This window comes from Poecilia latipinna, unplaced genomic scaffold, assembly GCF_001443285.1.
Source record: "Poecilia latipinna isolate Pla-1442-1.1 unplaced genomic scaffold, P_latipinna-1.0 Scaffold899, whole genome shotgun sequence".
In the NCBI taxonomy this organism is placed as follows: domain Eukaryota; kingdom Metazoa; phylum Chordata; class Actinopteri; order Cyprinodontiformes; family Poeciliidae; genus Poecilia; species Poecilia latipinna.
The window spans coordinates 18,394-46,171 of NW_015113515.1; the positions used below are offsets into that span (position 1 = coordinate 18,394).

The following is a 27,778-nucleotide window of genomic DNA, read 5'->3' on the forward strand; positions in this document are numbered from 1 at the left end:
GTCCCTTTTCTTAAGAGGTTAGTTAAAGTAAAGTAAAGATAGTTTAAAGAGGCAGCATTTTGTTTTTTTCCAGGCACACAGTGCAATTTTATAGCACAATCAAGTAAATGTTACATTCCGTTGTTATAAAAATACTGCATATATAAAGCTTTACTTAGATAAATTTGACTTCACAATTTAACGCCTTGAAATTGAGTCTCATGCTCCACATTCAGCATCACAACAACATTCCTGCACTAGGCCGTTTAGAAACGTTATTTGGAGATGTAGCTTGTATGATGACACAGTTCCACCTGGTGTTTTCTAATTGGTGCTGCCACTAGTCTGGTGGAACTGTGTGGGAGAGTCGCCGGTTAGGGATGTTCTGCGAGGGGGAAACTCTGGTTGGAGACTGCAGATTCATGGAGACGCTGCTTGGAAAAGGATTCACTCAGTGGGACCAAGAATTTATGCAACCCTGAATGGCTGCCCCTGGAGATTCATGGACTTCTCATATTTGTAAGAAAGAATAAAAGCAAAATTCTAGGAATATTTTTTGACAAGCTGAGCTTTACATTATACCATCAAGTAAAGCTGTAAAAAAAAGTCACTTTGACATAATACTCCCTCCCCTAATTGTTGATTTATTTTTCTTTTTTAAGAGGAAAAACTTGAAGGAAGTTAATTACGGAAGCAGCATGCTCAGATCTGTAGCTGGGTTATGTCAGGATACCATGGCAGCACCATTTCCACAGTGCTGTAAAATTTATGCAATTTACTGAAAGTGCTCCATTTCCCATTTTATTCATAGAGATATGTGTGATCCTGAAAACTGAAGATGTGGAAAAGACATTTTAAACTTGTGTCGCTTTGCGAATTAATGCCCTATTTCTGAAACTGTTAGCAGAAATTTCTATTGTCTCTAAATTTTGGTGGTGTCACATAATTCATTTTGTTATGCAGTTTCTTTGCCTCCACTTTCAATTGTTTGTTTTTAGCATTTTTTTTTCCTGATCTTCTGTCCAAAGTGCCGCAGTGACATTTGCCAAAATATGCTTCAATATGCTTGTTGTATGAATATGAGACAAAAAAAAGAACAGCTTGGATTGATCAAATCCAAACACAACTAAACAAAAGAAATCCCACAAGTAACTGTTTTAGGACACAGCCACAAGTCATAAACTGCAGCAGTCGAGATGATCTCAAAAGATTGATTGGTTGGTTCAACCTTTATTAACTTAACTTAGTTAAGCTTTAACAACACTGTACAACATTTACATTTAAATAGAGTTCAGTAAGAGAAAACTATTTCTACGCTTCAGGAAACTCACATGTCACAGAGGCATATTTGCACACCAGTGCACGCATGCCCACACATGCATATGGTTGTTAGACAAAGTATGTTTGACATTATGGTAAGCTGTGGCGTGCCAAATGAGAGAGACGATCATTCACTACCACATAACATACAGTAAGCCCGTGGCACTCTGACACACTCATAAAGAGATAAAAAGAGATTGTACACTTTCAATCCATCACTTTCAATAAAACACAAAGTTACAAATACATTTACGCACATCAGCAGTCATTCATTGATTCATTAACCACAATCTTTCATCCATCCATCTCTCAGAGAATACCGTGGGAGACAGAAACAGAGAGAGAAGAGAGTGAAAGGAAAGGACAAATGGAAGAACAGTAGGATCGTGAAGCGGAAAATGATATCAGAAAGAAATGGGTGAATATATATTTTTGAAATGGAGAAAAATAAAGTTAGGAAAGAGAAGTAGGAGAAGGGAAATACTTACGTAGAAAATGAAAGACCAGTGGATGAAACCTATAAGGAAAGAGGAGCATGAGCAAAGGCAACAATGGAGGAATGTGAGGACAAGGAAACGGCTACAGAGACCTTTTATATTTTTACATGAACCTGCAGCTTTAATGGCCTTAGTACATTAAGTCTATTGAAATAATCAACGTGTCGCTGAATGAGCTTTGAGTATCCATTAAACTACTTTCTTTTCATACTTTTGCAACTTCTTTGATGTTTAGAGACATTTTTCATTTTTGAAGGTTTTTGAGTTTATTTGCACTCAGTGTGTTTCAGCACTTTGTAAAAGAAAACAAACAACCATTTATATATATATTTTAAAAAAACACACACACACACATACACACACACACACACACACCTAAGTCTATAACTTCACCTTAGTTTTGGGGCACTTTTGAAACTCATTCTAATGAGATTCAGTCAGATTAAGTCAAACTTAATTTCATTAGGAGGCTGAGTCACTGCCAAATATCCTTCAGCCAACTAGAAAACACCAAAACCACAACACTGGCTCAAAGGTGCACATGTAAAGACTCACTTATACAAATCAGATGAAGATTTTGGATTCTGCTAATTTAATCTACAAGATGAAAATGCAACTTAAGCTGGTGATCAGTAAGGTTAAAACTTTACAAAAGCAACAGTGGTTTCTTTTGCTAGTCTAAAGCTGTACAATGTGTTTTCATTTGAGAGACTTGGTTCTGTGATGCATAATTCAAATCTGCAGTGAAATATACAAAGCACAGATGATCACATAGGAATCTTATATGTTATAGCATTTATGATCATTTATTTTAAATGGGTCTGTATTTTTGGCCTTTGTGCCAATCACTAACAGGACTGTCCTTGTCTGTTGGAAGGAGTGAGAAAAAAATGTCATGAGAAGAATTTGAGAGGACTGTAAAGGTTCCTATCTAGACTGTAGAGACTCAAAATAGTTAAATAATGTGTTAAATAATGTGTGTGTCCAGCCAAAGCACAAAATCTGTAAGAGGGGTTCTAAACACAACATATATTGATCTGGAACGCAAGGAACGCCAACAAACGACACAAATACATAAACAAACACTTACGCTTTCTCCTTAAAACAGCAATTTGAACACACATTTACCTCAGATAGACGGGGTTTCAGTAGAAATATAGGGGTTCAACAGGGCTTACATAGTTTTTTATGGTTAACACCCACAAAAGAGCATTGTTGTGCACACAGACAGGTGGGCAGATAGCACAGGAGAGCTGGGCAAGAGTGGTGAGTTCACACACACACACACACACACACACACACAAACAAACACATACGCACGCATCTACGCAGATATGCAGAAATACACTGCAACAGTTAAGCAGCTGGTCTGCCAGCTACATCAAAGCTATTTCCCAGAATAGACAAGAACCAATTGCAATGGTTAAATATGGCCTCTTTGGGATTACAAAAAGTTTTTACCCTTTGTGTGATTATAGGCCAGAAAGGGAAATTTTGCTACCTTCTATGTAGTTGTTTCATTTGAGATAAAATGCTGCTTTTTAAGTAATCTCATGTGATTGAAAACAAAATATATTTAATTTCAGTAGAGTAAGTCCTTATGGAGGTTCCAGACTCATTTCAATATAAGAAATGTTTTATTTGTGTCTAATTTGATTGGAAAAATTAGGTAGACAAACGTATACATATAGCAAAACAAGACAAACAACCGTGGACACACAGACCTGCACCTAACAAGAGTTAAAAGAAACCAGTAAATCTGACAAGCATGTTTTTGGGCAGTGGGAGGAATCCAGAGTGCCATGAGAAACATTCAGCACTAAAAAAAAATGATTTGGTCTCGTTGCAAGATGTGACAAAGGGCAAATAATCGCAAACAGATTTATTGAAATTGAAGATAAGTCCTCCCTACTCTGATGGCATTCATAATCATGAGATCTCTATCCCATAAAATTTCTTTGGGATGTGGTCAAACAGGCAATTTGCAGCATGGAAGCAAATTGCTTCCATGAAAATGCTAATTGTCAGGTGAAAATTAACAACTGATCTTTGAGCACTAAATCTAAAATATTTCTACATAATATCCATGCAGAACAGAAGCAGCAAAACGATGTATTCTCTATAGTTGTCAGTGAGTAAATAATAACTTTATAACCTTTGCAGAACTAATTGTGTTGCTTTTGGTCATGGTGCACTTCATGTGTCTATTTCTCCAAGGCGCTTAACAAGCCACATATTTTAGTTTCATATATAAACTACAGCGCAATAAGAAACAAAGGCATGTGTGCTTGATAAGTAAGGTTTGATACGATTAACAAAATTAATGTTTAACACCAACATTAACCTTATATTTTCTTATCACAGCAGAACTAAAAAAAATAAAACAAAACAAGGATAATCCTTCTTAAATTAAAATATTTATCAGTTTATTTGGCTTATAAATAAACTGACAAATGTTTTGTGTTTTTTTTTTTCAGATGAAATACTTATATCATTAGAGAGTACTTATAATAGTTAACTCTGACTTGAAGTATTTTTGATATTCTTCTCATTCGGCGCAGGCCGTATCTCACTGGGCAATAGAGCTAGCTCTCGCAGATTGGAGCCAGGTTAATTGGCGATTCTGCATTGACTCCACGAGCGAGTACAACGTGCGAGTGAGTTCGTCTCAGGTGTAATGACAACATGTTTGGGTTATCTTCCAGTTCTCACTCAGTGACACTGCCGTGCCGAACAGAACAAACCGGGTTGAGAAAACGAATGAGTAAAACTGTGCAAGACTTCTTCTGCGTCTCAAACCAAAGCTATCTGTTGCCCAGCTGGCAGTATGTTTAATGGTAGACTTTCAGTCTGACTTCTTATGGGTAGCTAACCTTGATGGCATTGTCAACATTTTTCAAAGAAGTTCGAAAAGGTCCACTGCTGCTCTCACATATATTGTTAAACACACTTGCAGTAAGTGTTGAGTCAATGCCAGCAGTGGGTTTCAGCAGAGCAGAACAGAAAAAAACAATGATGCTCCTGCTGTGACAGTGCTCTTGAACTAACATAATGACTGCTGAAAAAAATTGTAAGGAAGTAGCAGTAAAAGCAAAGCAAGTCACTAAATGAGTCGGTGTTTTTCAAAAGCAGGTTGTGGTGAGGGAGGAAATCCAGGAAATAATGTGAAGAGGTAAAACGTCTTGAGTTTAATCCTCAATGTGTTCAATAAAGGTTGTGCTTAGACGGGTCAATATCTGTGACAGATTTGAGTGCTGAGGCAGAGTCAGCAAAATCTGCTGTGCACATCAATGGCTGGCTTGACTGATGTCATGCTGTATAATAAAGGATTTTGGGGCATATACATATCATAGATCAATCAGCAATTGTGCCTTGCCAATTATGCATCTCAGACCATAACTTATACTTGTGCAGGCACATTTAGAAACAAAGAAACAAAACTTTTTATATGATGCATTGGTCGTAAGTGGAGTGTCATTATTGCAGGGGTGGTACAAGAATTTATCTTGGTACTGGAGTCCAAACTAACTGCTTTTAATTCTTTCAGCATCCATTCAGTGACATCTTGGTGAGACAGATTATACTTTATGACTTAAATCTTTTAGCTTATGACCTCACTTAAGTCTCAGATTGTAGAGAAAATTTACTGACACATAATTTTTTCCATATCTACGTCGCCGACTGCCAATGTTTGCCAACTAAAATTCAGCATTTTCTTCGGGTTTGTCAGTGCCTGTGCCACCCTGATGATGTATGGCAATAGTGTTGACATTGAGTTTACACACGATTCTGTGCTGCCCAGGGGACCATGAACTGTCACCCACCAAGGAAATTGACTCTCTTGCACACACACGCACACACACGCACACACACACACACACGCACACACACACACACATCTCCACGCAGGCTCACACACACATCTCCACGCAGGCTCACACCCACATTGGTTTTTAAATACAAAGACCGTTAAAAGGGCGAATGCATCGTCTGACATGTACGCAGAGAAAGACATGCAGTTCAAATTGTGTTTAAATGCAATCAAAGGTAAGCACACACAGGCCGACACGGAGACTGATGGAACAGACACACACATGGCAGCATAAAGCGAGACACACAAACCACAGGCCCATCCATCCATTTTGTATGTTGAGTTGACAAATGTAAACGTGCCCAAAGGACAGGAGGACTAAATGAAGATGCATTACACTTGTGTGTGTGTGTGTGTGTGCATGAAAAAAAGAAAACAAGGACAGCCAACAGAGAGAGCCATGATTAATGTCCATTAAAAAATCCGAGCAATCAACACTTAGTCCTGTACTATTCTTGGCTCTCCTCTCTCCCATTTAGAAGCACATACATGGGAAATTGGAGATTTTATCAAAAAGAGAAAAAGTTACCTTTGAATACTTCCACAATATGAGCTATGAAGGAAGATTACACTGCAATGCTAAAATAAAGAAAAGTGGTGGGAAATCTACAAATAATGGTTCCATCTTAGAGGATCAAAACAAGTGAATGCTGCTTCTCCACATTCTGTTCTGACAAAAGGGATGCAGAGTGGATGTGAACCAGACCTGAGTGGTGTCAAAGACTGATTCAGTGACAGTAGATCTTTACTGTATTTTGATGCAAAGTCATTCAGTGATTTAGAAATTAACAAGTGTATTTTGAAGCGTATTCTCTTAGATACAGGACTTTAGAATAGGGAAGATGTGCTCTGTTTTCTTTTAGTTTTTGTGAGGATTAAAAGCCGCAGCGTTTTGGATCAGGTCCAGCTGCCTGATTGAATTTAAATGTGTTCTGCTTCCAGTAGCTTTTAATACATTTAGTTAAGCTGGAACTCCCAAAACATGTTGACATGCTTAATACATTTCTCTGGTTGCACTCTTTTTCTCCCTGTGTCTCATGAAAACCACATTTGCCACATGGCCATCGTGACTATCATGTCAAACAAGACAGCAGTTTGTTCCAGGTGTGGTCTTAAAATACATCTGCAGGTGTGGCTGCAATTAACTTCTAATAGACTGTGGTTAGCCTATTGGAAGTTTCCAAACAGTGACATCAATAATTTCAAACAGCAAAGTTTGGTCTGATTCACCTTTCATTTAGTGCGTGTATTCTTCCGTTTTTGACTGTAGATTATTTATGAATCTCTCTCTCAGACTGTCGGCCCAAACCAAGACTCATGTCTTGCAAGTCAAGTGTAACAACAGTCTGACTTAAAGACTCGAGTCCCCATCTCTGTCAAACTAATGAAAAAAATCTCAAATTATGCCTCTCATCTCGCAGAAGCCACATGTTGATATGCAACAAAGATGAAAAAAAAAACATATTTACCTACCTCTTTTCATTTTAACACACATTTTCTTAGGAAATAATAGCAAGATAACAATAGATTTAGTGTGAACTCTAAGCACAGACATTTCATGCTCCCATTCCAAGCCCACGTGGATTTGTACACACGTGTCTTTGTCATTGTATTTGAGTATTGATGAGGCGAGTGATGTTGATTCTTGTAGGGTTTTTTTCCCCTCGCTGGCACAACACAGCCTCAGGGCAGGACAGTCTTGCCATCACGACTCTGGTCAGGTCAGGGTTGTCATAGCAATGATGACAAGGGAAAAAAAGCACAGAATGTGTCGGCAGCACTCCTTGGAAACCAGAAGAGATTAGAGGCTGGGAATGGATATGGTTTTTTAGATTTTTGAGCTTTTTATGGATGAATAGGGAGCCGTTTTATCAAGCGCTCTTCTTTTCCTTTGGACTGTCTGTCGCAGAAATGTGTGAGGACCTTCGGTAGTCATTCTGAAAGGGTTCATGAATCTTTAAGAAGTTTATAGAAAAATTGACAAGCCTGTAGAAAAACGATATTTAGTTTTCCCAGTTTCAGATATTTTCTATTCAAGTAATTCTGTGATGCACTTGTAAATGTTTGTGCAATGCGTCATTTAAAAAGACTAAGTGAGTCTGAGTCTAAAAAGTTCTTTTTTTCTAGGCATGGCGTTTCTTTGTGGTTCAAGGATCTGTTCTTTAACTGTTTTAGCCTTACTCTAATAGATTTATGGAATAGTTTTCACAAAAAACATAACACTGTTATACATTTGATGTTTTTAATATTTTTATCTTTTCTTTTTATCTTTTTATTACTTTCTTTTTATTTCTCTTTCTCACTGTTTCCGAGAGGTTAAAGTCCTTGTCAAACGGCGTTTGACTAAAGTCAGAAGGGTTGGAGACAGCTTTTGATTTCTCTTTCTCACTGTTTGCGTTTTAATGATGTTTTAAACTCTTTCTCACATGCTGTTTTTATTTTAATTATGTAAAGCACTTTGAAATGCCTTGCTGCTGAAATGTGCTATACAAATAAAATTTGATTGATTGATTGATAAGTGGATACATGTTATTCATCCAAATCTTTATTCTTACAAATGGAGCATATTGTTTTTATGAAAAGCGTATTCAGAAGGAAAACATGCTGTTGCTGAATTTCAAGTAGATAGGAACAGAAGTAAGATTTATTTAAAGCACCAGACAGCCTTTATAATAATAAAGGCTATTTATAATAATAAAGGCTGTTTATAATAATAAAGGCTGTCTGGTGCCTTAAATATTGCTATCAGATAAGCATTTTATCAATTTATATATATAAAAAATAAAAAAAAATTCCCCTCTCACCCTCTGTGGGTGGTCTCTTTCATCCTCTGAGCTCGGGTCCTCTACCAGAGGCCTGGGAGCTTGAATATTATATATATATATATATATATATATATATATATATATATATATATATATATATATATATATATATATATATATATATATGTATGTATAAAATGTGGTCAGTTGTTTAATATTTGACTAAATAAAAATGACAATTAGTTCCCTCCAGATGTCATGTTTCTTTTAATATAGCAAATAATTGGATAACCACTCTTTGTTACACAGGAAAATAAAATCATAAACCTTCCCTGGATGCACAGAGATTGACTGATGTTCTCTCTTTTGGTCCCCTACAGCGCTCTGTAGCCTTAGGCTAGGTCACTGTTGCCATAGCAACTGCTGTACAAGCCAGGATTATTGTTCCCAAAAGTGTCCTGTTATTGTTGCATGTACCAATAGCCAAAACTACTGTGTTAGCCAAAGGTCTGAGGTACCGTTGTGCCAAATTGAGTTTTTTACTACGACTATGGGGTTAGACATTCATTGACTCATTGAAGTTTAAAAAAAAAAAAACATTCAAAATGCTAGTTCGCTTTGGTTATATGGAGAGATGCAGAGCGACATTATGCGAGTACAAACTAAATAAGGGACAGTGAAAGTAGGATAATGATCAATGCAAACAGATTCTGTATGCGTTCCGACTTATATGCATATTCGACCTTCAAAAGAAAAGATTTTATTCCATCCAAATCTGTTTTGCTACTAATGAGAATTGACATATTACTTGACTGGATTGGTGCAGTTGTTTTACTGCCATTAATGATTCCTTGTCAGTTACTTTTAAAGTTGCATTGCTATTACACAGACGAAGCAATTATAATTTCTAAAGGGGAAAATGTTGACATCTTTAGTCAGCTTCCTGCAGACTTTATGCTTGGGGTCTCAAAATGCGAAGCATGAAAAATAACTATCCAAAAGGACACATGGAGATTGTCAATCTGATGTATGTAAATAAACTCATCTTGAGCGTGGCAATGCAGGCCAACCCTTTGTCTTTATGTTACAAGAACAGAAGTGGTAATAAGAATCCGAAAGCATCATAATGGAGCCTGCATGGCTCTGTCAGTCCTGTTATGAAATAAAGGCGAAAAAAAAAAAAACGGGGCTAAGGGGAAATGTATCGTAGAACCAGGAAAAAAAAAGGCATAAGAAGAGAGCGAGAGAAAGGTGGCAAAGTCCTTTTTAAGAGAGCAAAGCTGGTCTGAAGTGTGAAAGCCAAAAAAGCCTGAAGCCTGAATCCCCCAAGCTTCAATTTAACAAGTTCTGTCTAGAAGTAATGGTTCTCTTAGCTCTGTGCTGCTTTAGGTCTGAGGAAGTTGTGGATTATTTTTTCATAACTCTGAGCTGGAATTGCACTGAGGCAGGGTTGACATTTTTCATCTTGAACAATGTCTCCGATGTTAAAATGGCATCTTAATTATCACTGGATTTACTCTGCTGATGATTTACCATGATTTTACAATCAAAATAAACACCTTCAAAAAAAAAAAGCAGATAAGAAATAGGCCTGAGACACTGAGTGTGAACCGTTTTCAGAGGCTTCTTTGTCACAGTAGGCATGTGTCCCTGCTCTGTGGCTGATGGTAAATACTTGTTGATTCTTTTGCTGCTGATTATTATGGTGTTGGCCTTCCCAGCATGGGGATATTGTGCATTACCATCTTATATATCCTGGCTCCCTAGTCAAACTGGAAAGGCTGTGGAGAGCTTGTGTTTAACAAAGTGTCGCTGCTGCAGTGATTACTCTGTTTAGCAGATGATTGATGAGAGGCACTGCTGGAAATGTCACTTGCCTTGCTAATATATTTTCCACTAAGGGAGCATAGGAAAGGCAGCGGTAATACATTTTAATACATCTACTCCAAGCGAGCAGAAATGTACCTTTTTAAGGGACTGTGTGGCAGTAAATGGGGTTTTGGGTTTGTGTTCTGCTGGAAGACTGCATATATATACATATATGTTTTAAATTTTAATTTTCACACCCAAATTCCAGACTATTAGAGTCGATTAGTGTGATTTTATCTGGCCGTGGCGTGTTATTCTGTCGGTTGTAAAACAAAGCAAAGTCAGTCCTTTCTTAATAATAATCTTTGGGAAATGAACTAAAAAAATATGATGGCAAATCCAAAGCTAAACTTTCAGAATTAAAAAGCAGAGATAAAAGAAAAATATGTTGCACATATTTTTGAACGTTCGCTGTGTGAGATAACAAATGTTTAACCTTTTTTATTTTTTAATTCTGGATGTTTAACTTAATGGAAGGGGTGAAATAGACTTGTGGCCCTTTGAAAGAGAGATTTCCAGAGGGAGGAAAACTGGAAAAAAAGAGGCATGAAACACTTATTCTCTGATGAAATATAAATGTTTTTCTAGCTAACATAATTTTAATAGCACATTAACACTGAAATGCTTTAATATCATATTTGATCATTTTCAATCACTGTAAATTTCACCCAAGTAACAGTTAAGGAAATGTGTTGGAAAAAAAAAAAAAGAAGTCACTTTTAACATTTTTGGTCCCTCAAGAGAAACTGGAACAGCTTAGGAAGTCATAGATTATATTCTGAGGTATTAGTTTAGTGAACAACATATTGCGCAATACAAATAGAATCTGTAGTGATTAAATATATTTGCAGTCACAAGTCATCAGTATATCTAAAGAATAGCGTACTTATTACAGTTTGTACTATATTTTTCCTCAGGGTTTGGGGAACATTATCATAAATGTACACATATTAAAATATACATGATTAAATTAGAGTTCATTTGATATTGTTTTTTTTTTTGTTTTTCCTCACAAAGTAGGAAAGCAATGTGCCTCTGCCTGTGATTCAAAATTACATTCTTGTGAAATGTGAAATACAATGTGAAATATTAGTATTTCACATTGTCTTTAGTTTTACCAGGCTCGTTATTCCATTTTGTGCTCATAAGTCTGGTGAGCTGTGCACAAAATGTGAAGAAACTTTAAAATCTTTTCTTGGTATCCTGCCAGGTGTCACATTGTCTTTTCACATATTAAAAGAAGCAGCAAGGTGAGGAGAGGCCTCTCATCACCAACACCAATGTTTTGTAGTCACAACTAGCCAAAAGCCCCACTGCAATTTGCCCACATAGAGTTGTTAAGTACAACATGTCAGTGAAGCTGTTAATACGTTTACACTATGGGAGGACCTGCTGTGTAGGGAAGTCCATCTAGCTCAGGGGCGTTGACATCTTTCCAACCGCAGAGCTCCCCATTAAGACTCACAGATTATGGGAGAATGCTGATGCTGTTTTAGTAAAACATACAAACTGTGGGATCTGAGTGAAGGTGTTAATGGATTATGGATTGGACCCACTGAGGGATCTTTTTACATTGTACACTTCCAAAGATAATGCTTCCTTTTCTTCATTTAGGCTATTTCACTACATGTAGTACCAGTATATTTAGAAATGTACTTAATAGGGTTGTAAGAATTCCTAGAGTGATTCAAGTACCTTGATTATTAAAATCAATCGAGGCAAATTGTCTGCCTCGATGCAAAGCTTCGTTAAATTTAGTTTTATTATTTAGCGCACCGTGTTCCGGCCGAGTGATTATTTATGTTGCACAACAGTCTTACTTCTGCCTATACGTTGTTGATGAAGGCTAAGTGTTAACAGCACAACGTCCAATTTTCAAGTTCTGTCTGGAGGATACAGGGGCAATGCATAGAGTTATGATGTTTGGGTTTTTAGCATTTTTGGGGGGAATCAATCAGAACTGACTGGTGCGATGCCTAGAGTACTGCAGCCTTTCTCCTCCTAGAGCTGCTGCCTAGTGATCAGTGGAAAGTGAATGGTGGGGAGGAGTGTGGCAGGTGTATCTATACAGGTGAGTGGACAGACTGAACACTGCGAGCTGCTGTGCTGTAGTTGACGCTTAACCCAAGTGTAACTTTACGGACATACTGGAAAATAAATGTGCCACCATCCCGGTGGCAACAAATGAGTGGCGGAGCACATCGTGGTGGTACATAGCTGGCAGATGTGTTTCTGAATGTGACAGAGGAGCCAAATCCAGTTGTTCACATGGACACAAAAGCAATAAATGGCTGTGAAAAGTGAGAGTTCACCTATTAAGCTGACTTGAGATGACTACATAAACTAAAAACTGGAGTATAGACATGTTTTCTTTCAAATGACTTTGTGAGCCTGGCCCTTTATTATTAAATTGAGTATAATTTCAGATTATTGTAAAAAAAAAATTTGTCCAGGTTAACTTAAAAAGATAGCTGTTATTGTTAAGTTTTAATTTTCTAAACTACAGAGAAGTACTTGTTAGGGATGCTCATATATGAGAAATTGGGCCGATGTTGACATCTGATAGTAATACAGTATTTTAGTCAATTACTTAATTAATGGTCAGAATAATCGATAGAACACTCGATATCTAAAATAATCGTTTATAACAGCCCTAGTGCTTAATATACAAAATACGAGTGCAAGCATTGCTGGGGAAATATGCCTAATGATATGTACACATATATCTATAGAAACTGATATTTACTTTTTTCAGATGAATTTCAAACACTATCATCTTCCCATATTCCTGTTTGGCAATATGCACACCGTCTGACATTTGTTCTGGTTCCGCTTGATTTTAACTTTGCAGCCCTCTGGAAATTTGATAAGAAATGCGAGAGTTTTGCCAAGTTCATCACTCAGTACATCTGTTCCAACTGTGGCTGGTGGCACGTTGCATGCTAGGGGTACAAATACTCTACATTTCACTACAGTTGTTTTGTCTGGGAGAGAATTTTAGTTTTTATACTCATAAATTAAATATTATCCATATTTGCACATTTTACAGACCATATCAAACAGCAGGTGATGTTTGTTCACATCTATTTTTATTTGTAGTAAATGTAAGTGTAATGGACAAATGTTTCCTAAAATTAACTTTTGTACTTGAAGAATGAAATCACTATGGAAGCCACTATTTTAGAAACATTGATGTTGTATTTAGATTTTCTCAGGTTTTTTTTTTTTTGTTAATAAAAGTGTTAAATCTATTGTACCAATCTGTTAATAAACTGTAAAGTCTCACATAAGACCACCGATACAGGGAGCCACCTGTTGTTGCCCTGGAGTTGCATGCAGCTGAATGGAGCTGCTCTACCCACTGGCTGCTGTTGAAATGTGTTCAATATGGGTACTGTGGCCCATCCTCATGCAGTCAATGGACTCAGGATATTCATCAAATTGCTGTAGATCAAGCAGAGATTAGCCGATCAATGTGGGACGAGCGCTTCTTCCAGAGCCCCGTAATGCTCTCTGAAACGTCATCAGCACAATTTTCTCTCTCCCTTGTTCTTTCTCTTACTCTGTCTACTTCTGTTGTTGATTTTACCATGAGACAGATGCACTATCATACTTGATAGTGCTGTAGTGTTACACATAAAACATTGTCATAATCTATTTATGCCACCAATGCCCAAACCAGAGTGGCTCCTGTAGCGAGTTCAGTACATGTTGGATGAAAGGCACATTACAAAAAGGAGCCAAGGCTCCTGTACAAAGGATTACCAAGACAAATATCACCTACTTACCTTAATAATATAAGCACATCTTATATTTTACGTTGATTAAAATCATTATTTTGCATTGCACAATTTGAGGTGACATTTTTAAGTCCTTTTCTTTTTTGGTTCTCGTTTTTTTTGTTTTGTTTTGTTTTGTTTTTTTGGCAGCACCTTGACTTTTTGTTACCATTCATCTGCTTAGGCATCTTCAGTAGGCCTGTGACAGATCTGCAGGCAGATGGTCTTGTGGTAGCTGGCAGTGAGACCCTGTGTAAGTGCTTCACATGATACACATCTGAGCTGTCTGCACAGTGACCGTTGACTCGAGCAAGCAGGCCTGGCCTGTCTTCTGTGCTCAGTTTTCAACTTACAAGTGTAATCTTTGGAATATGTGCACTGTAAATATTCAAAGTAAAAGGGTGTGAAACTATTTAAAGAATCAACTTTAAAACTTTATGTGTGGAGGAAGCAATGATAAATTGAAATGGTACTCAATGTAAAGATTATTGATATGGAAAATAATTTAATAATTTAACAAAATATTTTCACTCCTCTCTTCCTTCTTTTAATATTTTCTCCTTTATCTTCCATTTTCCTCCCCTTTTTAATAAAATGTGTCGATCCCTTTCTTATTTTTACTCATTTATTCAAGTTTTTTTTTCCTTCCTTGTCAAACTTACATCCTTTCTAAAATATTATCCTGGCTTAGAGTTGCAGAAGCACATAGATTTTCCCTAAAGCTGTAAACAGCTGGCACTGCAACAGAGGAGCAGTAGAGATGTGCCATAACTCCATGTCTAGCCCTAATCTAACCAAAATCTAAATCATCAATTAAGTGTTTAATGAACGTTATGGGACCTGCAATTAAAAAAAGTCTAATGGTACCACACATATACACACAAATATAGGAATGTCCACAAAACCACAGAGATAAACATGTTGGTGGTCAAATTCTCCATTGAGGATTGCTGGTGCAAATGGATAAAATGCCTCCTCATTGCCTCACAGACCACACAGCTGCGGATCCAATTCCCAAGTCAAATCGTTGGCTGGGAAGACAAAGGATGGTCATGTTCTTGTGGCTGCCATAGCACAATGTGTCACTCAGCCTCCTCGCCAAAGCATGTGAATGAACAGAATATACTGTACACTGGAGGAATAACAGTGAGAGTGAAGTCATTTCTTCAGATCAAACTGCCATTCAGTTCAGCTAAGTCAGTATTTAACAAATTCTTGGATGCATAATTGCTCCCTGACAATAATTCAATCTATTCAGTTTGGTAGACAACAGACTTTACTGAAAATGAACAGAGTTTGTACAGTGCACCTCTGTTGCACGGTGTTCTTATTTATGCAGCAGATGCTTTCTTTCATGAGGAAAGATTTGTTGAAGTGATGGGGTAACTTCAGCAAATCTCTTCAGGCCATTCTGAAGAAACAATAAGAAAACAAATAATAATAATAATAATAAAATCAGCATATTATGGATTTATAGTGTATTCTGCTGAAAAACAGTATCCACCAGCAAAGCTGTCTGTGTTCTTAGTGAATATATATGAATACAAAATCCTTTTTTCAGTTCTTGTTGCTATAATCCCAAAGTGGTCACTCCAAACAGTCTGTCCCAGAGCCTGGAATTTGTACAGCAGCTCTGCAGGTTATCCACCGGAGACAACAGGGCATTGTTTTGTGGATCAGATGTAAAAGGCATCTGTAGCTCTGGACAGGATTTGCAGGGGTAGTAGCAACACTTTTGAGCACTATATCCAACAGAAATCCCCCCTGATTCGTTTTGCTGTCTTCCTCCGTTCAAATGAGGGAAACCCTTTGTGCACAAGGCAGGTATATATATATATATTTTTTTTCCTTTTAACACGCCAGCCTGGCAGAAGCAGAACTCTGCTGTCCAATATGTGACTAACGATGTGACTTTGACTGCTGATTCTTTTCATTTTCAATTCTTTTCGTTGCTTCCTTCCGTCGTCCTGCCCTGTGCTTCAGGTTTAGTGTGAATTCTTGGTTGGGTTGTCTGCCTCACCTTATTAAAACAAAGCAGGCAAGGCTGCATGTTTGCTCAAAAGACAGCAAGGTTAGCTAACTGTAAGTAACTTGCTTCTGATGCATGACTACATAAAATCCAAATAATGAGTCCATTAGAGTAAATTATAAATGTTCAGAGTCTATTACAATTAGTTCGCCTAAGTTTTATTAGTCTCTGACAAAAAAAAAAAAAATCATTTTCCTTCTTCATTCCATCCTGCTTTTTTTTCCCACCTTCAATCTTTTTTCAGCCTGTCTGCCACTTCTGACTGCAAGTCTGACACTTTAGCCGTCTTTTGGTTTAAAACCTCTTGCTGTCTTCCTTATATGCTCCTCCCACCCCTTCCCTGCCTCTTTCTCTCTGTCCTAGTTCTCAGGGTCTCCAGGATGAAGCTTTGTCTAATTACCATGCTGGCGTTTAATTGGAACAGCACACACAAACATGCAGATTGACTTGCTGAATACCCCTTACGTGCAGACACACTCTGCTCTCTATCCCATACAGATAGACACACACATCAGAGCCATTACATGCATGCATTACACACCAAGCAAGTTAACATGCTCCAGTTATACAAATACACACAGCGTACGCTGAGGTTAGAGCCTGTGGAGTTTGTCCAGGTTGTATTGCAGCCACTGTGTATCTGGGCCTTCTGTGGAGCTAAGACGCGTTGGCTACAGTCACAGTTGATTTTGGCCTAGTTAGACCATGAGCTGCCTGTAGCAGCTCCCACTGTAGAGCTAGCTGTGTCATCTAAGAATGGGCAACAACAGATGCACATCGGAGGCAAAACGCCAGCCAGACATCTAAATATCATGCAGTGACTTTGGCATATTTTTAGGATCCTAGAAAACCATGCTCACTTATCGTTGGTATTTTACAATGCTGACTCTTGGTTTTGGTTTTTGATCCCATCTCAGAGGTTTTAACTTTGGGAAAAGGAGGTTTTGGCTGTTGATTACAAATTTGAGGTTCAAAACACATCTGTATCTAAAAGACAAAAGTTTTGATTCTTTTACATTCTGTTTTTTTTTTTTTTTTTTCCCATAAAATGTGAATAGCTTAATGGTGATGAAAGATGAAGGCAATTGACTGTCTAGCACCTTGCATTGGGAACATGTTTGAGTACATCAGCTTATTTTTCTTAAGATAATAACATACATAAGACTTAGCTGTGTGAGGAAGTATTTTTTATTAAAGAAATAGCGTATTTTCTGGACTATAGAGCCCACCATACTATAAGCAGCTAATATCTCAGCTGCTCTCGGTTTTCCTTAAGGACCCAGCAGAGGGCAGCAGAGGGCTGCGTCCTAATAAACCTGCTGGATTTTATTAGGACGCAGCCCTCCGTCTCCACAGCCGAACCATAGTTTCGTTCACGCCCAGTTTACCTGCAGCGGCTCTGTTTCCCTCCTGTACTGCCAGATCTTTAGCCCTCAACTTAAAAGCTGCATCATATGAATTTGAAGAAATGTCTCCGTCGTGCCTGCTGCTAGCATGTGCTTGTTCTATCTAAATGAAAATTAGCACTTTCTTCTTTGATTTCCAATTTTGACTTCCAATTATTCACTTCCTGCTAAAGAGCCCCCCCTGCTGGCTGAAGAAAAATCCACAGCAAAGCCGCAGCAGCCTGTAAGCCGCAGGGTTCAAAGTGTAGGGAAAAAGTCGCAGCTTATAGTCTGAAAAACACGGTACTATTTTTTTTTAAAACATTAAGGTATTCAGAAAAACTTTCTTTTTTTCCCCCTTCCCCTCTGCATTTTAGTCCTGCCCAGCCACACGTGTGGCACTCCTGGCCTTATTCCGAATGGAATTATCCATGGATCGAGATACAACATGGGAGACAAGATCCGATACAGCTGCGAGTCGGGTTTTGTGCTGGAAGGTCACAGTACCCTCACATGCATCGTGTCACCTGGCAGTGGAGCACAGTGGGACTTCCCATCGCCGTTTTGTCGAGGTATGTTTATTCTACCCTTCCAGTTAAAATACCACCAGAGTGCTGCTGATTTCGAACTGAGAGAAAAGTGATTGCTGTTAATCTGGTAAACGTTTTTCAGTGAGACCGAATCAATTCTGCTCTAGCTGCATCTTTAGTTTTAAAAGTAAAATAAAACTTTGGGGGAAGCATAGTAATAAGATATATAGTGAAGGTCATGAGAACTGAAGGACCTTAATATGAGGTCATGAGCTGAAATATGAGAAGCCCCAGTGTATTGATGTTCTTTAAAACTCATAAAGGTCTGACGCCAATTACTCTACAAACCGCAGTATGAACTGGATGGAGCCCAAAATCCCCAAGCAAAGACCCCTATTAATAACCTGGCACTCCACTGGCAAGAACACATATGTGAATCAGACGGAGGCAGTGTTATTGCTAAGTAATTTGATTCAAGATCGGTCAGTTCTTCAGTAGAAATGTGAGCTTAATCCACTGAATAACCAATAAAATGAGCAAAATAATATATTTTTTAAGATACACAAGCATGTTACTGTATTCTCTAAAAGCTTTAAGCCACCCACCACTCTGTCGTTCTACTTTGTTACCAAGGAGCAAGACAGTCAAGTATTTTAAAGTAGCTTAGATTAATAGTACTTCAGGCTTTCTGAAATGTTTCACTTAAATTTTTACGTTTTTTTGTTTTGTTTTTTTTACTTATTCACTGTCCAGCTATTGCTAGTAAATTGTGCAGGGTGCTCAGAAAGGGGCAACTGAGCCTTTGGAGGACAAAAGAAGGAAAAGATCTATAGCAGATGAGTAATATCTGTAAAATACATCTATAGGAAAATAAAATCAAATCCAACAGATGCCTGTCACCCTTTAGCTGATCAACTACTGAATGCCCTATTGTTTTTTTCCTTTTGGTAATGACCTAGTTTGTGCAAACAGAGCTGTACAACATATTACAAATGTATTGTTACTGTGCTTAATATGCATATCACAAAGACCTACATGGACTGATAAAACATGTTTATTGTAAATAATTATATAATTATATATGCCTGGAGTATATTTTTATGACTTGCTTAATTTTCAGCCAGTCATTTTCTGATGGAATGCAAATAAAACATTTTACTGCGCACTCTATTTCTTCAGAGACGCCCGTTTCATTTTTCATCAGAAAGCAAAATTTAGGTTGAACGAAAATAGTTTTACATCTTAATCTGCCAGGTATATGAATAATTTTGGCCTTTATTATTCATAATACACATATCAATTATTGTAATCTTGTTAAAAAATAAAAGAAGCAAACAATTTTTAACTTGACAGACATTTGCACAAACTGCATTTCTTTTGAAACATCTGTGTTATCTTTATTATCTTTGGAGACTGGAGAGAATGTGAAGAAATTGTGTCTTATTGACTCTTTGTTCTCCTCAAAACAAAGAGGCTACACACAATTTCTAAAATAAAACAATATAAAATTTGAGATCAAGAGCTTATTAATTCACATACTGGTGATTTTACTTAACAATTTTTTTTTCTAAAAATACAGCAAAAGTCCAAAGAAAAACTCATTAATCTCCAGAAAGCCTGAATAAATCCATATTAAGGTCACTTCAGCAGCTTACAGGAATTACCAGGTCCTTAAAAATAAAATAGAAAGAAGTGAGGGATAAATAATGCTTTTTGGTACAGCACAATAAATGGGTAAAAATACTTCGAATGTGCAAACTACTTACAAAGATTCAGCAATTGTTTTAAAATATTTTGATATGAATAAGCCATGTTAAACCGACGATACAAATTCAACAACACACCCGCTCCCCTTAAAAACGAACATTTTACTTTACAGTATAAGATGCAAGTTCTTTTTTTTTTATCAAGTTCCCTCTTCTGTTGTCATTTTTCTATTTCTGTCTTTCATCTTTCACCAGCGGAGGGAGCATGCGGCGGCACGTTACGAGGCACCGCGGGTTCAATCACCAGCCCCGGATATCCAGCAGAGTACGACAACAACCTGGACTGCACATGGTCAATCCTCGCTGAACCCGGGGACACGATCGCTCTTGTTTTCAATGACTTCCTATTAGAAGACAAATATGACTTTCTGGAAATCAGCGGGACAGAAGCACCAAGCATATGGTAAGACTCTTGAAGTAGACAAATTTCAGTGCTAAGGGAAAAGAGGGAAAAGAAAGAGTTGTTAAGGATACGGGAGCCTTAGTGGGAATCAACAGGACTTGCCCAGCACATGCTGAGAGCTTTGTACACATGGAGAGAAAATTGATGCATACACGTACCACTGACATTTAGAAGGTTAATTACTGTATATATTAATACATGTTTTGCTATTAATCAAAAAATGACAGTGAATATTACTAACAGAAAGAATGGGGTTGGTGCAGCTTTAAAAAAAAATCTTCTTTTCAACAATTTACCAGTGAAAAGAATAGTTGCCTTTTCGGTTCAATTTTCTTAATCGCATACACTCCGAAGAGCGTTTGTTATTAAAATACAAGTAATAGTGTTGTTGGGTTAGACGGCTATAACTGCTCATTGATTAGCTACACAGGAGTTGTGTTGATTTTCCTAATTTATTCTAGTTCTATAGAGCAGGTGATGAATTGTCATGTTTTTCGTCCGCCATTTTCTGTGACCGAGTTGGAAAATTGGCACTTCAGAGCACATTCTGCTTTTTGAATTTAGAGCACTGCTGGAATCCACATCGGTTTGCTCAGAATATCACACATATGCATCGAAGGCTCAGAACAGGCTGTGGAAGCGAGGAGACATGCTCATGTTTAAGCATGGAGGGGTTTTCACTATTTCAACTCACTGAGAAAATCCTGTGAACGAAGAGCAGAAAAGGATGTTTGGCCTCGATAATAACAGATCCCCTGGACCAAATCTGCTTTAAGACTGACGGTAGATAAAATATTTTCCATTCAGTTTTGGGGTTAGCTTTTGCTCAATTTTTAAAGTGATAAAATGTCTTTTGGTTAATTATCTAATGCCAAAAAAAAAAAAAGAATCCACATTCTGTTGGATAACATTAGACTAGAAGACTTAATTATCTTACTTTAAAGATAATTCATCCATCATGCATTGTGTTCAGTTGAAGTTATATAATAATAAAGCTTTAGTTATCTAAAATATCAATAACATACTGCAAAGCAACAGAAAGTGTAAATTGTTTTCAATCCAGTAATTCAGATCAAATGCTGCCCTGTATGTTTTTTTTTTTCAGAGCTTATTATTTCAAGTCAATGCAACACATCTGCAGCAACAAATTTTCTACATTTTCTGTCTAAAAGCTCCTTATGAATGCAACTCTAAAATGGATTTTAAAGATTACAATTTTCTACTCCTGTGACTTTGACCAGTGCCTTCCATATATAAAAATAGTCTGTGATTGTGCCTTCTTAAAGAAACGAATTTGTCAAGAGACAAATTGGTCTCTTGGTCGAAAAGAATAGTAGTAAATGGAAACAAAGGGAAAAGAGAATAATTGTGCATTAAGCGCTGTCACTAACAGAGCAGCGCACATCACCCACCGTATTCTCTCGATACTATAGTGTTTATGTGTGTGCATGTTTGATGTGTGTCACGCCTTAAGTGGCCCTCTGACAGGGTGAGCTGTTGATCGTTTCACCAGACTTTGACAGATTACACACACTCAACTACTCAAACACAAAGCCTGGTCCTGACAGTGTAATATTAAAGAACCCCTGTCAGCCACACACTGCAACACAGGGAGAAGATTCAACCTTTGGTAGTGAGATTACTCTCAACGTAGAGCTACCTCTGTGGTCATTTTAAATAAAAAAAAACCAACATAATATCAATCTGTTGCTCCTAAGTGGCAATGCAGCACAATGGTGTGTAAAGTTTTGTATCAAAAACAGAATTATTTGAATTATAAGCAGATGAAATATAAAACTCAAACTATTAGTGATGTCTTCCAGAGCCTGTTAGCACGTATTGATACAATGTGTGGTTCACTTTTCTACACAGGAGGAATTAGAAGTTGATAGACATTTCACTGAGAGATGTGGTCAGGCCATTTTAAAAATGACTGACACCTGACATGACCACTCTGACAGGACTTTCCTGTTTATTTGGGGCTTCTTCTGATTGGTTGTCCCAAAAGCAATTTCCTGTTTCATGTTCCTGTCTGGAATCTGGCAGGGTTGGCGTGATGCCGTAGCTGTCACATACACATACCCACAAATATGTGAACGGACAAACACTCATGCATAACATAAAACCAAAGATGACCTGGCAGACTGGGTTCGGGGCTCTTACGTTATATCGCTCAAGGCTTTAAGTTGTGCCTTAAAGCCCACATTTAGCTCTTGAAGTTTTGTCCTTGTATTCTGATATTTGTTAGACACAAACGGGTAAACAAGAGATTTGAATGCGTTCAATAACTTCTGTCCTATTCTAATTATGTGTCTAGTTATGTGGCTCATTTCTTCATCGCAGTTCATGTTTATTCCCATTCAGCTAAACATAGATATATTTGTGTCAAAATCTGTTTTAGAGTTCTTCTACCTTGACTTCCATGTTTAGCACAAATTTAGCTCAAGCTTGGCCCTGATGTCTCTTGACATTTTCTTTCTGACCTAAAATGCCTCAGGATTTACTGCAATTCGAATACTTTAATTCATTTAGAGTTTGGAGTTGGGACTTCACAGATTTTTAACAAATGTTCTAAAGGACTCAACTCATTTTTGAAACCATCATCCAAGGTTTCTTGAGGGCATCCTTGGACGATGGTTCCAGTACCTGGCAGTCAACATTGTTTCACTAAAAGGGCCATATGCAATGAGCAGATATACTTAAAATGTTTGTTAGAAACATAATAAAATACAGAGGCCTGACAGGACCTAGGATTTCCCAATAGATCATTACCTTAAGCATGGTCATGCTTCACCAGCATGTGTTTCACGAGGTCAATGACCAAGTCATCCACATGATGGAAAGCTGACCCTGGCTCACCAAATCTGGCTTTTTCTTGTCCGTCTCTTCTGACACTTTTGATCGGGTCCGGCAGTCATACTTTGCCAATTTGGGCAGCAGTACCTCTTATAGGATAAGACAACAGAGGCCAGCTTTCGCTTCCCACGTACATCAATGTGCTTTTCCATGACAAGGTCAAGATCCAGCGATCCTGACCCTGCCATGGACGGCCAGTGACAAGTGAATCTGTCATCGCTTGTTTTCTTTCATTCAACCGCTCTTTGTTGGTCATAACTACTGCATACAAACAACATTCCTCAAGAGTGCCATTTGTTGAGATGCTAAAATTCAACTGCCTACCCGTCACAAATTGGCTCTTGAATTAAACATGAAGTGGCAAAAACAAAGCCAAATTTAAAGTACAATTTGTTTTTCCAAAAAGCAAAAACTGAAATACAAAAACAAAAAAGACTGTAGCATACAGCATGCCAGTAGTTACATAATAATGCTTTTTTTTTTTTTTTTTTTTTTTTTTTTACTTTTAAAATAGCACGGTTATATTTTCATTATTGCATGGAATGTTTAATTGCATAGTGTAAGCTGTTTTCTGGTTGCTTCCTTGTCAACTTATCCAAATTGTATCATTAGAAGCACTGGACAGTAATCATGCAAGCTGATAAAAATTAAACTATGTCTGATGTTTTGAGCCTCAGGAACCCAGATCCTTTGTCTCTGTACAACAACTTCTACCTATCACCTTAGTTTCCATTCTTTTTTGTTAACCTTTCCAATATTTTGCCATACCCTAAGCTCCTGCAGCACTCCCCCTGGCTATACCTCGTCTTTGCTCTTCTCTTTCTTGTCTTCTCGTGCTCTTCCCTTTCATGATTTCAAGGCAGAGTATTACTGTTACTGTCAATTTCTTGTACTGAAAGAATCCTTTGTTTGCTCAAATACTCACTTGAATGACTGGCTTCGTTCTGTATTTTATCCCTCGTTTCTGTTCCATAATGATACCTGCATTAATTGGATTTTTTTTTTTAAACATGTTTCTTAGTTCTGACATTTCGTTAAATTGCTGCAAGGGATTATGATTTATATAGGCCAGACTTTCATAGAGACATATATTGTCTTTGATTTAAGGAAAGGTAAGATTAGATAAGGTAATTTTATTTATATAGCACATTTTCAGGAACAAGGCAATTCAAAGTGCTTTACATGAATTAAAAACAGACAGGAAGAATCATAGAGTTCCCCCTTTCTGTTCACTAACTTATTCAGATTTTTGTTAAATCTGATCAAATATTCATAAATGGATAGGTTTCACAGAGCATACTCAGTGTTAATGGGATTTTTTTCCCCCCTCGTTTTGTTTCTCATAAGTTTTGTTGTAATATAATCTTATCTAGTTGTAAATTCCATTAATGAATTGCTTTAGAGGACCTTGCTACTTCACAATGTCAGGGTGTTGAAAGATTTTCAAGCACATGGGTTTTTAATATTCCCTCATCATTTGCCTTTGAATTCTGAATGCGGTTTTTGAAAACACGCCATGAACCACCTGCACTTCAGTTTCTCTCTTTTGACCATCTTGAAGCAAAGCTGCAAACTGAACATGCTTTTTATTTTATCCACAGTAGAAGAAGCAGGAGTTTCTCCTCGAAGCCCTGATGTTTCTTCTTCTTTTTTTAAATCTGCTCATGCAGGTTGTTTCGTCTTAATTACAGTCCAACCTTTTCTTTATTTACCTTAACATCATTCTTTGCCAGTGAGGAAGATCTCTTCTCTTCACTTTGGTAAGTGGTTTGTTCTGGTTTTGACTCTGACTAATTCAGCTGGTGACACAGTAGTTGCTTTACTTCAGTAATTGTTGAGTTTTATATAAATAGATCTTTGCTTATCAAGTTTTATATTTGTTTTTCATCCCTATTTTCTCAAAGTTCACACTGTATATATTTATGCAAAAAATGTAACGGGAGGCTTTCCACACTTAACCATGGCTAAAAATTATATACATATAAAAGAGGCCGACTTATTTACACTTTATAAAACTAGAGAGCCATTTCCATCAAACAGTTATAGTTTTAAACTATAACTGTGGTTCTGTAACCTGTTATTGTGAAATAATGTTTGTGATCATAGTAAAAACAAATTTCCGTCTTTCTTTGTGTTCATCAGTGATTCTAGAAATATTGTAAATAACTCTTCAAATGAGCTTACAATGAAAAATGTTGGAATGTTGGCACTATCATTATTTATCTACAACCATCATATTTTTCCTGATGCGTAGATTTAACATATACCTCAGATATATTCCAGAAGACTCAGAGATCTGGGTCTAGCTACCCTGAAGTAGACCGCCAATTGCTCATAAAAGATCACCACAACATTTCTGGTCAATGTCTGTTCCTGGTCCAAGAGAAGCTTAAGGGAAAGCTAGAAGAATAAAGAAAGTAAACTGAGTAATGCGATCACGCTCAGTAAATACTGACCCTCGGAGGACGTGTGCGATTGAAAGAATGCTAACCGTGTGAACAGAGCTCATATTTACATTGAATTTAAAGAGCTCAGAGACGGTCCGACAGCACATTTAGAGTAACCTTGTCCATCTGCTGGGACTTCCATGCCAGTTCCAGCCAAGCTTTGCCAAAGAGATGGGCTTAGACATTTTCACTCTGTGTCATGCATCTTGTCTGTTTTCCCATTTGCTCTCCCCTCTTGTTCTTCTGTTACATCTCATTTCACTGCTCCCTTTAGATCCTTAGCTTTCTCATCCTCTCCTGCTGTTTCCTTTTTTAGTTCTCCTCTTTTTATCTCCCCTCCTCCTTTGTGCTACCACCAGTCCTCTTTTACTCTTTTCTTCTTCTTGCAACACTTGTCCTGTTATTACATTTACATTTTAAATCATGTTTACTGCCTGTGTGTGTGTGCGTGGATGTGTGTGTGTGTGTGTGTGTGTTTCTGTGTAAATGCGTGGGCGTATTACGAGATTAAAAGTAGCTTTGTAGCCCAGTTTTGCTTTGAACACTTGAAACAAACAGCTATCTGTTGTGGATAATGTCTTTTAACTTTTCTGACTTGCATCCAGTCATTTATTTTTATAGAGCTATGTTTTGTCATCTTATAGCTGTGAATATCCACAGGGACTAGCAATAAGTGTAACAATGAAACAAGACTGCGAAACGGTCAGCCAGGAGCTGAAGCCAGTTGGGAGGTTATGGGCACAGAAACTGCACCCCGATGGTAGAAATGTATGTCTTTCTCTTTGTGCTCGTGTTTCAACAGACAGCTGACAGCCTTGCAATGGAGAGCTTTTGTGTTTGTACAGAAATGTGCATTTTATAACCTTTGTTCTGTTTGTTTCTTGACTGTTTGTTTCTCTGCTTCTACTCCTCGCTTGTGGTCTTGCATTTTCTCTGGCTTTAGTCTAAGAATGACTTCCCTCATGAATTTGTGTTATGGTTTTCATTTGTGTTGGTGTTTTAGGCCGTTTCTGGTTTATAGATCTTGCCATGTTCAGTTCATGTTGTCACTGATATTAAATAGAAAGGTGTTGCCAGAGGAGTTAATTGATTTGTGTTTTTTTTATTTTTCTTCTGTTGTGTTCTTTGTGCTATTGTATTTAGTTGTCTTACATCAGTGTTATTTGTTTTTCCCTTTAATTTGTAGTTTCTTTGACTCTTAATTGTCCCTTGTGTTAATTACTCTCTCCCTCGGTTTTTCTTCTTGCATTCTGCTATAGCTGTTCCTCTTCGCCTCAAGATCATTTAGTTTCTTTCTCATTGTCCCTCCTTGCCTTGGTGTCTAAACCCATTTTTTTCATTTTATTTTAGATTTTTCCGTTTGCTTCCCGCGGTCCATGACCTGCTCTCTCTGCGTCTCTCTCTCCCTGCCCATCCTGATCCTGGTTCTTCTGGAGAGTTCGTCCCACTGAAAGTGGAGTTTTCATTCTCCGCTGTTGCCTCTTACTTTCTTAAGATTGAGAATTGCAACAAACTCAACATTTTATAGAGTTTCATAGTTTTTCCTTACACTTTTTTATCTGCTGAAATGTCTGGTGGAGTACGATTTCCTTTTTATCTTTAATGATTCTTTAAACAGAAGATAGGCTTGAGATAGACTAAAATGAGTGTCAGTGGATTTGGACTGGGCTTGCTTTATATTTCAAATTAAAATTAATTACTTTGAACTACATAACGTCACCTTCTTAAAATAATTGCCTAAGTCATTTTTTTTCAAAAATGATTTTTTTGCCTAAATCATCTCTTCATGATGCTGGCCACCTCTGGTAAAATTGCCTACATCCTCAATTAAACAGATCATGCCATTCTACCCCTTTTGTATAATTGCCTATGTCAAGAGTGCGACTTAGGCAGTTTTATTTTTGCTTAAGTCACCAGACAAATTGACTTAGGCAATTTTAGAAGTTTTTCAAAATGGCGGATGATTTTAGGAGACGAAAATTCTACACAGCTGCTGAAGCTATTTCCAAGATTCAGGACTCTTCCCATGTTGGTAAGTGAAGATGTTTACTATAATATACACTAGGCTATCAAAATTGCATAAAATGTGATCTTTTGTGAAAATTTTAGTTTAGGAAGCTAGCTAAAAATGCTCTGTGTTAAACTGGCGGCTTGTCCAGGGTGTGCCCTGCCTTTGCCCGAAGCCAGCTGGGATTGCCTCCAGCATTAACCATGACCCTAATGAGGAATAAGCGGTATCGATAATAGATGGATGGATGGATGGATGGATGGATGGATGGATG

At 37.5% G+C, this 27,778-nt stretch overlaps 1 protein-coding gene across 1 annotated transcript in view; it reads left to right on the forward strand.

The window, feature by feature from the left end:
- Positions 1-17,871: 17,871 nt before the first annotated feature.
- LOC106957382 (CUB and sushi domain-containing protein 1) overlaps positions 17,872-27,778 on the forward strand; it is a gene marked incomplete at its 5' end in the record, with an annotated part of 204,511 nt that continues 194,604 nt past the window's right edge. The window contains 2 exons of the mRNA XM_015048702.1: positions 17,872-18,066; positions 19,986-20,193. Coding sequence (XP_014904188.1) covers positions 17,872-18,066; positions 19,986-20,193 — 403 coding nt within the window. The remainder of the gene's footprint in view (positions 18,067-19,985; positions 20,194-27,778) is intronic.